We start from the raw sequence: 12,598 nt of genomic DNA on the forward strand, positions 1-12,598 counted from the left end.
TATGTTCTAGCAACTGTTCAGGAGTTTTGGAAGTAGTAACACATTTCCAGTGTTAAGAAGAAAAAAAAAAGCAAATTAGATAGGTAAATAGATAAATAAATGCATTTATAAATTAAAATTCATCAGCAAAATGCATGTGCTTTTCTATGTTAATTTAATCTTGAGTAAGTGTTGAAAATAAATAAATCAGTAGCAATATAAATCATCCATAGCCACAACTAACAACTACACACAGTCCATAAACCTATACTGTCAAAATCAATCAATGTTAAGTGCTGCTTTGTACACAGATTAACACTTCATTGTTTTATGGGTTTGTGTAAGTTATTAATACCTTGAGGAAACATTGTGGTCATAGTTCAACCTCAGCCTTCTCTTTAACCTTTAAATCATAATGTAAACATATTTTATTGTTCTGCATTTCCTGGCTTTACCTGACTCTTGCTTTTAATATTTATATGGCAGGTCTTGCTCATGCTTTAGTACAGCGGTGTCTCAGACTTTTTATATCATGTATCATGTGAGAAAATGTTGAGCTCTCGAAGTACCTTTATCACCAATGTTAAAATAAAGTGGTGTAAATAGGCCGAGCAAAGTCAGCTACGGACTTTTCACAGGAGGCAGATTTATTGCCAATAAGATAATTTGCTCTCTCATCATCATCCTCTTCCTCACATAAACTTCACACACTGGTAAAGTGAAATTAGATTAAGACGGAGCCGGATATAAGGTGAGTGTAATTATTATTATTATTTAATAAATTATATATATTTTTTGTTATTTTCCAAGCACTATGGTCAAAATTCCTCAGCTCCACTACGATCACTCACCCTGGTATATACAGTAGAACAGTATTTCTGATTTTTGAAGTACCACCAGAGGAAGCTTGCGGACCACTGGTGGTACACATTACCACAGTTTGAGAACCATGTCTTCAGTGTTTTTTTTTATTTTATTACTTTTTTATTTATCCTATGTCCTGATACTTATATTTATTTGTATTTGTAATATGAATAAAGATCATCATCATCATTATTATTATTATTATTGTTCAACATATGTCAGATCTGTTTCTAATTCAATTAACAGATTTAAAAAAACAACAGTATTAATCTGTGGAGATCGTTTCAGTTCACATATTAACTGTGTCGCGGGCTTCTATTTTGAAAAGCTCTGAGCGGATGTTGATGCGGAAACGCTGTAGTTGTGGTTTCTTCAGAACCAGCTACATGGCTAAATATCCCAGATAACACTCAAACGTAGCCTTTGTTAGTACGAGGACAACGTTTTACAGCTAAATCTAAACCTTTCGGGAGGTTATGTTGAGTCGTTAACAATTTCAAACTTTCACGTCATTTCTCTCTGTGTCTGGAGTGAGCAGGATGCTAACAGCTGTCGTTAGGAAACTGCAGGAAATTAGCTAGTTTAGCTAGCAGAGACCACAGACAGGTGACTTTATGTCTCTCGACATCGGCTCTTAATGCTCGTATTGGACTTGAATAACATCTTCGTAATGGACACCGAGGCAATAGTGATCCGTATAAAGACGCCGTCGGGGGACATGGACTCGTCCGTGGACTGTCCGTCTCTTCTAAACTTTAATGATTTGCTAGTAAGTCTGTACAGCTGCTATTAACTGTCCCCCTGTATCCAACTTCATGTCAAAAGTCTTCACTTTGCCCAAAAATGTTTTTAAACATGTGGCTCACCTTTTAATATCACGTTATAATGTGTTATTTCTGTATGTATTTTTTGACTTAAAATATTAATTTTGCATTATAAATGCGTTTATATTGTGAACTATTTATCGTTCCATATCAAAAGAAACACATTTATTTTGAAATTATATAAATGCAAGCTTACATATTATTATTTCAATATCTTTTTCTCAGAAAGTTTAACTTTTTTTTACTTAACCTACTGACCAAACTAGACGCTCAGTGGTCCCCAGGTCATTTAAATTAATTTAAATATGTTAAAACACATTTACAGAAAGTGTCCCTCAATTTCCCAAAACTGAAAACTAATTTTAGAAAAAGAACACATTATTGTATGAGAATAGGCACAAATATACCCAACTTGACCCAACTACACGCTTATTGGCCTCAAGGTCACTTGAGTTTGACACCCCTGATTTAGAGTCATGTAGTTGAAACTTGATGTTCAGATTGGAGTGAATAGTTAATTTTTTTGTGTGTGTTTAAAATGTAGACTTTTAAACTTAATTAACAGTTGTAAAGAGACAATTTGGATTTGAGAGTCAAGGATTTTGACTGAACTTGTCTGATCCCTCACGCTGCACTACAACCAAGGTTAATTTTGTTCTCTTGTAACTCTTTACATTCTTTGTCCCTGTTATACTTAGAACTCACTCTGTCAAACATTTCAGGTCGCCATCAGAGATGTCATGCCTGAAGCCACTGTCACTGCCTTTGAATGTAAGTGTCTGTTTAACACATGGCGATAAAAGCCTGTGTTACTTTTAAAAGTTACACTTTACAGCTCTGCATATGTTTCATAACAAACTAGGACTGCAACTAAAGGTTATTTTTAAGCGAAAAAATAATCAGCGAATCTGTCTTCTGCATTTTCTCTATTAATTGATTATTTGTATGGTCCATAAAATGTAAAATGCCTTGTTTTGTCCTAAAAACATAATTATTCAGTTTGAATCTTACAGACAGAAATGTTTTGAAAATACACAGGCTTTTAAAAAACACCACCTTCATGACCTTTCTAACATATTAGTGCATGACAATAACAGTGAATATGTTACAGTGCTTATTTGTCATACCATATATATTGTACAGTAATGCAATCTAATGAAAACCATTCTAACCTAAATTTAACATGCTGTTTTTGTTTTTAGATGAAGATGAGGTAGGAGACAGAATCACTGTAAGAAGTGATGAAGAGCTCAAGGCCATGTTGTCATATGTGAGTATATACTGTAGGTCCATAGCCATAAACCTATATCGTTTGGTTGTATTTTTGTGTTGTGTGAGTTTTCATGGGGGTTATTCTTGAATTTTTCACATTGAGGTCGAACGGTGCACTGTTGCCCTTTCTGTCCCTACTCTGTTATCCATTTTTTTTGTTGTGTTTTGTTTCAATCCAAATCAAAATTTGAGGAGAATAGTATAATATTATTTTACAGATATGGCCCTTTTCCACTATACTGTTCCAGCACGACAGCTTGGTGCAGCTCGACTCTTTGGAAAAAACATCTTTAGTAGAGAACGCTTAAAGTTTTCCTTTGTGCAACACAATGAAACGTTCTCTCACCTCCTGCTTCACTGGACTTCTTAAAACCTTGACACGTAAAACTCAAACTTTCAACAAAGGAAAAGCACTTGCTGTAATGGGTTGGAGCAACAATGTAAAAAAATATAAATCTCATGGCGACGTTTTTTTTTTCCCACATCTTCACTGACATTAATCTGAACCTTGGCAACCTATAAATAATTCTGAGACTATTAAATCACACTGAGTTGCATTTTGGGCTGTGGTCACCCAAAGAAAATCTTTGTTGTCTATTCAACCAATTAAATATGCATGTTTTTTCTATAATAACAAAAACAGCCAGCGTCCTGGTCGTTTTTTAACCAACAAATTAGACCAAACATAATTGACAGATACTATTCACAATTCACAATAGTGACTACATTTTCAACCTTTCAAAAGAAAGTCAATAAAATATAGTTTTGAAGTGAGGCAGTTTGTAAAAGGAGGTTGCACTCAAAAGTGGAAAAATCTACAATCCCTTTTCAATGATGTCTTGAGAGTTGAAAATGTCATCAGGTCACACTTATTCAGATGAATTGGTTTTTAACCATAAAGATATAAATGAATTAATAAAGATTTATAGATTTTTCTACAGATGCCTTTCCTTTGGACTGCCACTTATAGTATTCCTTATTAATTTTTTTCTTAAGATTGAATGGATAGACATTACTTTGACTTTTGAATAGACATTTGCTCTCATCCTTGAGAGCATGAGCACCCTATTTTCTCTGACATTTTCCTGACCCAATGCAGCAATTTTGGTTTCATTGCTATATTGAAAGGTAACTGTTGAAGTTTATGGTCAGCTTTTCATTCCTCTGAGTTTTCAGGCGACCTGAGGAACGGGATAAAATAACCCTAGTTGTATTTTACCTGTGGCAAATATCAGCTTATTTGGGCATTTTTCAGTAAAACTCACACAAACACACATGCTTCCGTGATCAACCCTGCTCCCCAACCTCGTGCAGTACACTTTCATATACTTACTGTTCATGCCATGGACAGTAAGAGTAATGGCATGTAATGGTTTTCTCTACGAGGTACACTGAAAGCTAAATGAGCTGTCAATTTTTATTATTTATTATTCAGTACTTAAAGTTTTGCCTCATTAAAGAGCGGCCCCCCCTGGGCTGCAGAATTGTTCAAAATCTACTTTCATCTGTGGATGTCTTTTACCCCCCATCAGCTCACAATGATGCCTCTAGAGCCATGGGCACAATTTACAGTCATTGTTTTTTTTTTGTCCATTTTTATCATGCATTCACTTATGGTTGCTTTTTAATCATTAAGTAGCACAGGGTAGCAGGGTGATTAAGCCAAAAGAGACAGCTGTTTTGCTGCTGAGGGTTGTGAAACGAGGATGGAGAAAGCACTGACCTTAGCCTGTTTTATTATTCACAAATTTCACTCAAAGGTTTCGAGGTCTGTTATGATTTTTTTTGTATTTTGTGTGTCCTCGAAAAATCACACTATTGTGAATTAGTAATGTCTTGTCCTGGGTGTTATGGTTGGACCACCACTATTTTGTGTATTGCTTGATTAAATGTCATCATAATTCATTTAGCAAACTTGTGTTACATTGCTGCTACAGATGGTTATGATTGTACTATAGTACTATAATTTGCATAATTGAAGCTAGTGTAAATAAAGTGACCATTATGGCAGTGTCTTGTTATTATGGCTGCAACTAATGGTTAACTAGTGATTCATTGCGTACCTGTTTGGTCCGTAAAATGTTGATTGGTGTTTCTCAAACAGTGTTCTCGGATGTCTTGTTTTGTCCACAAACCAAGTTATTCAATTTTAATGATTTCTTTGTTATATGAACCCAAACAATTATACAATACATACAATATTCACATTTAAGTTGAAAACCCCCCCACAATTTATGGATTATCAAAGTAAAGTCAACCTCAAGAGGCTGTGGACTCCACAGAAGTGATGAAATTGTCATTCTATGCTTCTTGAATGCATCTAATTAGCTGCTAGCATCTCAACATGTTGTCAAGCCCACATTGCTCTTAGTAATTGATACCTAGAATATAGTATATACATGTATTAATTAGGGAGGAGCCAATACGATACTACGTATAAGTATTGGTCCAATACTGGTCAAAATCACTGGATTTGGATACCGGACATGATAAAAATTCTGATACAATCCAAATATCCTATATATGGCATCATTCATTATACACAGACTGTATAAATGTAAATACAAATCAGCAATAGCATTTTAGCTGAGTCATGTTATTGGCTCTTTATCTCTGCTTTATAGGAGAAGAATATTTGTTACACAGGTGGATTCATGGTTTGAAAGGTCTGAGATGACTGCCGGACTGATATCGATATCGTCAGATACTCGAATTTGATGTGGTATTGTGCCTTCCCTAGTATTAATCAGAACACACTACAAAAAAACATATGCTGTCATTTTCTTTATAATCTAAAATGGCTGACCCTGACCAAATCCAGCCAGCACAAATATTGAGTCTGTACACAACACTTCACTGCTTCGTCCACAGATTCCAAAGACCATCTCTACAAGGAATTTTTGGTAAACAAATCTTGGAGCCCTGTAATGGTTTTTCTACTTCTCATGGGACGGCCACATGTACAAAAAGCTGCTGATCACCTGGAAAATACTGGGCTTGCTAAAGTATAATTTACACTAACCGAGTATTTTAAATGCATTATGCAAGGGTTATGCTTCTCAGCAGTCATTTGCATTTGTACTCGCTGGATTTTTTTTTTTCCCCTTCTTTTGGAATTGTTTGCTGCATTTGCCATTTGGCCTCCATGGAGACTTTTGCTGAATTTCTCTTGTTGTTATTAATTCCAGGTGAACAGCAGCTATTTTGTGAAATGAATAGGAATTAAGGGAAGCCACCATGTTGGGTAAAAAGGTGGGCTAATTCATTAGAGTCTGCCATTGTTGGTTTGTGTCTGAGTGTGTTTCTGCATTTGTGATAATTACTTAAAATATTAGTCATTACCAGACTTTTAAATACTTAATGAGTCACCACACAGGGGTTTTTTTTTTTATATTCAAGATCCTTGCTTTAACATTGCCGACTGGAAATTTCACACTACTCATTGCTAGAGCAAAATTAATGCTTAAATTCAGCACTTAATTAACATCAGTCTGCAGAGGACATTTGTCGTGAAAAGTGCGCCCCCCCTCACTGAGAACATTGATTGCTACATGTTCCTGCGAGACCCACTGGTCTTCGAGGCATCTCTAATCATTGTTTGACACCTTGAAAGACAGACGCCACTGTTCAAAGTTAAAGACTGGCCAGTGTCAGGTGCTAAAAAAACATGTGACCTCATCTGTTCCTCACTCACTTCCTCCTCCTGGAGGTAGTGCCTCTAATTCTGCCATTCTTCCATTTCCCCTTAGTCTGCTAATGATGATGAGGCTCGCACTCTGCTCTCACTCTCCCACTTGTCCCTTTAGGCTGAGCGATGGTATTTGGGATCGGACACTGTTTAGTTATTGGCCAACAATGGAGAATGTCTTTTAATAACACACCTACTACAGATTAGGTTGTAATTGCAGCCTTAATCAATAAGCTAGCTGAGCGGAAAATTAAAGGTACGTGAAACCCCCCCCCCCCCCCCCTCGCCAAACACACACAACACTTTTTCTTTTTTTTTTGGTATTGGGCCCATTGTTCAGATGTGGCCTAGTGAGAATGCTGGAGGGCGAAAGCAGAGGGCTAGGAGCGAGGAGGGATCTGACAGTGATAAATAGGCCTTTTAATAACAGCTGTGCCACTTGGGTAGCCATTCTGATCCATTCCCATCCAAGCTGGGCCCATCGTCCTCCCTTCCTCCCTCCCTCCCCTCCTTCTCCCACCATGATAGAGCAAATTTACATAATTGCGTGATGACTTGGTAGTTCATAGTGGATTGTAAATGAAACACTTTGAACACATGTACATGTGGACTACATAATATACATCTCCTTAAGTGTGTCTTGGGAAACATCTAGATTTTACTTTTTGTCAGTTTAAGCTTCAAAAAAAAGGGGGAGGGTACACAAACGTTACACACACACATGCACACACTCACACTTTAACAGATGGTTTGGTTAACTGAAACATCAATTATTGCATTGCCTTGGCAAGTGTCTGAGAGGCTCCTGTGTGTGTGAGAGAGAGTGTGAGTGTGAGTGTGTGTGTGTGTGTGTGTGTGTGTGTGTGTGTGTGTGTGTGTGTGTGTCCTGTAGGATGTGAGTGTTTGGTGAGCTGTTGACCTGCAGGAGAAAAGGGTTAATGCTACACTCCTTCAGAACAAGCCCACAGGGCATTGGTCCTCATCGGCAACAGATTTCAGCACAGCATGCCACATTTTTTGGGAACACTGTGGATATGGAATTCTGACGTCATTTAATTAGACACTTTTGTGTGCAAGTGCGGCGCAACATGACCACAGCTTTGTTCAATCTGCTGTTATTTTGGGTTGTGCTTTTAATTTTGTTTACACTTATTTAGATTTTAAATCTGTAGTTGCTTGACTTTTAAATATTATCGAATGTCCGTAAAATTAAAACCATTGTCAAATGATTGAATGCAATGCTGATTGTCTATGAGCTCCACATGACTCTCTCTGTGTTTCTCAGTATAGCAGTGTTTAGATATTGTGTTGCCTGGTTACATTTTGTTTTATATTAAGTAGGGCTAAGACAATTTCTCAATTAATTATTAATTAATTAATTTTCTGGTTTCTTTGCTCCATATAACAAAGAAATCATTAAAACTGAATCATTTTGGTTTGTGGACAAAATTAGACATTTGAGAACATCATCATTTCCGGGTTTGGTAAACACTGATCAACATTTTTCAACCTTTTCTGACATTTTATCGACCGAACGATTACAGACGGAGGCAACCACAACATTGCGCTGGCAATGCAAAAGTTGGAGTATGATTGAAAACATGGGGAATTGCCCACCAAAAAGTTTCAAAAGAAAGTTCTACTGAGATCTATAAAATAACTGGAATAGTGTTTGGCTACTCATTTGTTACATTGGATGTAGGAAAAAAACCTTAAACTGTCACACATAAAGAAATAAAAATTATTTTAGCAAGTGGCTGGGGATTGTAACTAGAATACACTGTACAGAAACACTTTTAATCTAAGGTTTGAACTTGAAAAACATGGAAGAAATTGATTATGTATATGCCATTGAAGATGATGACATTGCATACCCAAAAAATACCCCCCCAAAAAAGGCAAATTTCATTGTTCTTTCTTTGTTTAAATAAAAAACTAACTTTTACTGCTCAAAAAATCTGGTAATTCAGAGGCTGACACTTCTTTGTCCCATCTGCCACTGCACTACTGTTGTATACACACAGACACTCCCTCAGTCAGGTGTAATAGTACAGCTTGACAGAGCCTGTGTTCAGATGAAGGACACAGCATACAAATAACACTGTGCGTTTCAGTTCACAAAGATCAAACAGAGGCAGAATAAAGTTATGCACTGCAGCTTTAAGTGATGCTTTATTTGTGAAACACGGAATAATCCCTTCAAACCAACATGCGCTCAACTCTTTATATTGTCTTTTCTCCTTTAGTACTACAACACAATGAATGAACAACGCATGAATGGACTGCTGCCAGACCCTCTCCAGATTTTTCCAAGAGGTAAAAATTGACATGACACTTTATCACAGGCTGGAAATGCCGAAAGGCCTAATACATGTTTGCAATTAATTTGTATACAATAATTACAAGCAGAATTTAAATATAAATAATTATTCAGATTTTTCCCAGGCGAAAACTGTTACACTGAAATTTGGGTAAATCACTTTTACTCAAACAATTAGAAAATGGGAGCGTTTGGTGGCTACAAATAACAATGCAGCCTCTGGACAACATTAAAATTCACTGGCTCGTTCTGGTATTGTTTTGACAGTCATTTCAAAGTCCACAATTCTTTTGCTCCAAGGACATTGTAACTGCAAGCCTGTGTTCAGACCAGGCTTTGCACACGTCACTGACATTGCGCGGCCTCGTTCTCAGACGGTTTTCACTGAGGGAATTTTTTCAGTCTTTCATATATTCATATAGTTTTCTCACCAGTCATACATAATCACTAACAGGCCCCAAGAGCAAAGTGATGAAACATTTTGTTGTCTGTTTTAGTCAATGTCTGGCTCGGTCTTTCTCTTTCCATCCACCGTTCTTTTTCCCTTCTCTCAGTCTTTCTCTCTTCTTTTTTTCCCCCTCCGAACTCTGATTCTGGTTTTCCTCCCTCTCTTACCTACCACCTACTGTCTCAAGAGCCCAACATCTCAATCACTCTCTTCAATACCTAATTTCAGAGTCACCCTCATTTCATTTCATCTTTTTTTCTTTCCCTTCTTCTTTATAAAGAACTGATTCCTTTTCAGCACATTTGTAAATGGTCCAGTGATGTGTTCTACAATCTAGTCAATTACTGTTTCAGCCGGCAAGACTCCAGGGATCCGGAACATACATGGCCTGAAGGTACGTATCTCAATAATTGTTTCAGCTGCCTTACACAGAGAACAAGGGAAGGGGAGGGAGGGAAGTTGAGGCAAATGGATTGGTAATGCTGTGTTCCACTTATTGAAATGTCAATTGAAGTCAAGGCTCTCCTTTTCTTTCACTCTTGCTTCCCTCGTCTATGTTTATGTATGGCGACGGCTGGCTGTGGCTGCTGCTGCGATCATCCCTCTCCTCCATGTATTTTTATGCCGGGGCAGTCATTTAAGAGCAAGGTGTTGTGCTGAAAAAAATCCCAATTCCCCTCCAGAGTATTATGATCCTCTCATTCCATATGATAGGAAAGAACATCAGCTCAGGTTGGAGCAAAAACCTTAGTCTGGCAGTAAGAAGATGTCATTGTTCAACCATGAAATTGTCATTACAAGCCTCCTCTGCCATTTACAAATGGCCTTGCACAGACCTCCCTGTTTAATGTTAGGCATATGTTGCTATTGAAACTCATTGCTAATTACCATGGGTTAAATGACTTGACACCGCCTCCGCGTCTTCAGATAATTCATGTAATATCCATCTCCATTTCAATAATAAAATTACCTCACCCAAACCCCAATACTGAATGTGTTTTATTTAATGTATCCTCTGAGGAGCTTTTGTAACAACTACTCATCTGTGTCAGTGGTTTTTTTTCTTTCTTTAAGGTTATGGGTCTTTTTTGAGGTGGTGATATTTCCTTAAAACCTTTAGTCTTTTGGTAATCTTTCCCCTCTTTCCCCCTGTTTTAATATAAAAGTAATTGGCTAAGGAGAGTCGTGCGCACTGTTTAAATTAGGTCTTCCTGGGCACTAATTAAAGAGAGAATCCCTGTGCTTTAGTAGACCCAACGTGTCGGCCTTTTGACCTCAATTAAATTAGTTATTTTTAGTTTTGCCTTTACAGGCTCGTCACTTCTTTTGTTCATTATCTGGGTTGAGCACAGTCTTTAGAGTAAACATAGATGCTGATGAATAAGATAAGAAAATTATCCCCATTGAGATGTGAAAGTTTTAATGCCTTTTCTTTATTTTTCTCCTGCCTTTTAGAAATGGTTTTGCCCGTCACAGTAATGTTGAGACACAGTTCTGTTCTGTCCATGTAAATATATTTTTCCATCATCCTTTCCCCACCTCTACTTGGACACCGCTTTCTTTCTTCATTCTTTCTCTCAATAAGAAAGCCAATTAAGCTCCCAGCTGAACTGAGAGTCTTTGTTTTGTTCTTGTTCATCAGGGGGTCTGACCATATGTCTGTCTGTCTATCTGTCTTTTGGCCTTGACCAATTAGGGTGTGTGTGTTTTGTGTATTTGCACATCTTCAGGTTAATACAAGACCTAACCCAGCCAATGACTGCACTCATACTGTCCCGGACTCCATGACCAACAACAGGTGAGCTTGCTTGGCTGTGAGGAGTATGTTAAACTACCTGGAATAAACTTTACCTGTTTGTTTAAATGTGATATACGTGTCGGTGAAGTTACGTTCTGTCCTGCAGTTTAAAAAAATCATCCGCTGAGCTGAAGAAGATCTTGTCCAATGGGCAGGTGAGACCATATTTTGATTTGACAATTGCCGTTTCTCAACGTCTGCTTTTGCACCAGTTTTGCACTCAACTCATTAAGCCTTCTTTATACTGCAGATGTTACTCACCGTACACACAGGCTGCACACACAGGCACATAGGCATTTAAGCTTCAAACTGTGAGGTGACAGTCATTATAATAGATAACATATTGCATATTTCTCCTGTCAGATACCACTGATGCTAGATTTGTGGACAGTATTAATGTGCTGTCACAGTGCAGCTGTAGATAAAAAGTAATTGTATTTAATGATGCTTTATAAAAATGAATTAACCATTAAAAATAAAAACAAAATAAATTTTAGGTTTTGTTTTCACGCACCTTCATCTAATACATTGAATACAAACATTGAATTACTAAAATAGATGTGGGAAATGTCAGGTTACCTTTGTGACTTTGCTTATTACACCACTGCCTCTGTGGTTTTGTACAGCTGCTTAAAAATGGCATATCAGCTTGCCACTCCTATTTGATGAATTGTTTACGAATTGATATATTTTTTTTCTTTATACAAATTAAAGTTCTCAGATTTTTCTGCCTTTTTAAATGTGAAATTTCAAATTTTTTGCTCAATATAACAAACAAATTGTAAAGGTTTTTTAGTTTGTGGACAAATTGAGACACATTAATTGGAGGTTTGAGACCAAACAAATCTGTGATTAATCCACAAGAGAATTGTTCATTGATCATATTAATTCATTGTTAGTTGGAGTCCTTATCCATTGTGTACAAAATAACCCTTAGTTACAAACATTTGGAGGTGTGCGACCAACTTTTGGACCCGTCGCATACAACACACACACACAGGCTGGGGTGATTTCTGGCACATGCAATCTTGTGCAAGTATAAACCAGACTTGACACTCTCAGTGGTGCTTGGCTCCATCTCTGACCTCTTCTAATGCCAACTGTGGGCATGTATCAGGTTATATTCTCTTCAGTGGGGGTCAGTGGGTTGCTAGGATAACGTGTGGAACAGTCATCTCTCTCTTTCTCTCTCTCATAAAACAACTCTCTCCCCACACACACGCACACATACACACACTGGCTACCATGTCAGGGAGTCAATTAAACCGGTGGCCTCTCAGGTTTCCGCCGTAACACAGTGAACTAATAGAGCTGTTCTCGTCCTTCTCCTCCATTCCTTCATCTATCTCCTCTCATTCTCTTTACCTCCATCCTTTCGCCTTGTTATCACATCAGTAGCTGTGGG

The 12,598-nt window shown here is 37.4% G+C and overlaps 1 protein-coding gene across 1 annotated transcript in view; it reads left to right on the plus strand.

Moving 5' to 3' along the window:
• Positions 1-1,167: 1,167 nt before the first annotated feature.
• Positions 1,168-12,598, plus strand: part of map2k5 (mitogen-activated protein kinase kinase 5) — a 65,223-nt gene continuing 53,792 nt past the window's right edge. The window contains exons 1-7 of the mRNA XM_058629684.1: positions 1,168-1,612; positions 2,390-2,438; positions 2,870-2,937; positions 8,874-8,943; positions 9,749-9,789; positions 11,126-11,193; positions 11,300-11,348. Of these exons, the coding sequence (XP_058485667.1) occupies positions 1,481-1,612; positions 2,390-2,438; positions 2,870-2,937; positions 8,874-8,943; positions 9,749-9,789; positions 11,126-11,193; positions 11,300-11,348 (477 nt within the window). The 5' untranslated portion in view covers positions 1,168-1,480. The remainder of the gene's footprint in view (positions 1,613-2,389; positions 2,439-2,869; positions 2,938-8,873; positions 8,944-9,748; positions 9,790-11,125; positions 11,194-11,299; positions 11,349-12,598) is intronic.

Source organism: Solea solea, chromosome 5 (assembly GCF_958295425.1).
Source record: "Solea solea chromosome 5, fSolSol10.1, whole genome shotgun sequence".
In the NCBI taxonomy this organism is placed as follows: Eukaryota; Metazoa; Chordata; class Actinopteri; order Pleuronectiformes; family Soleidae; genus Solea; species Solea solea.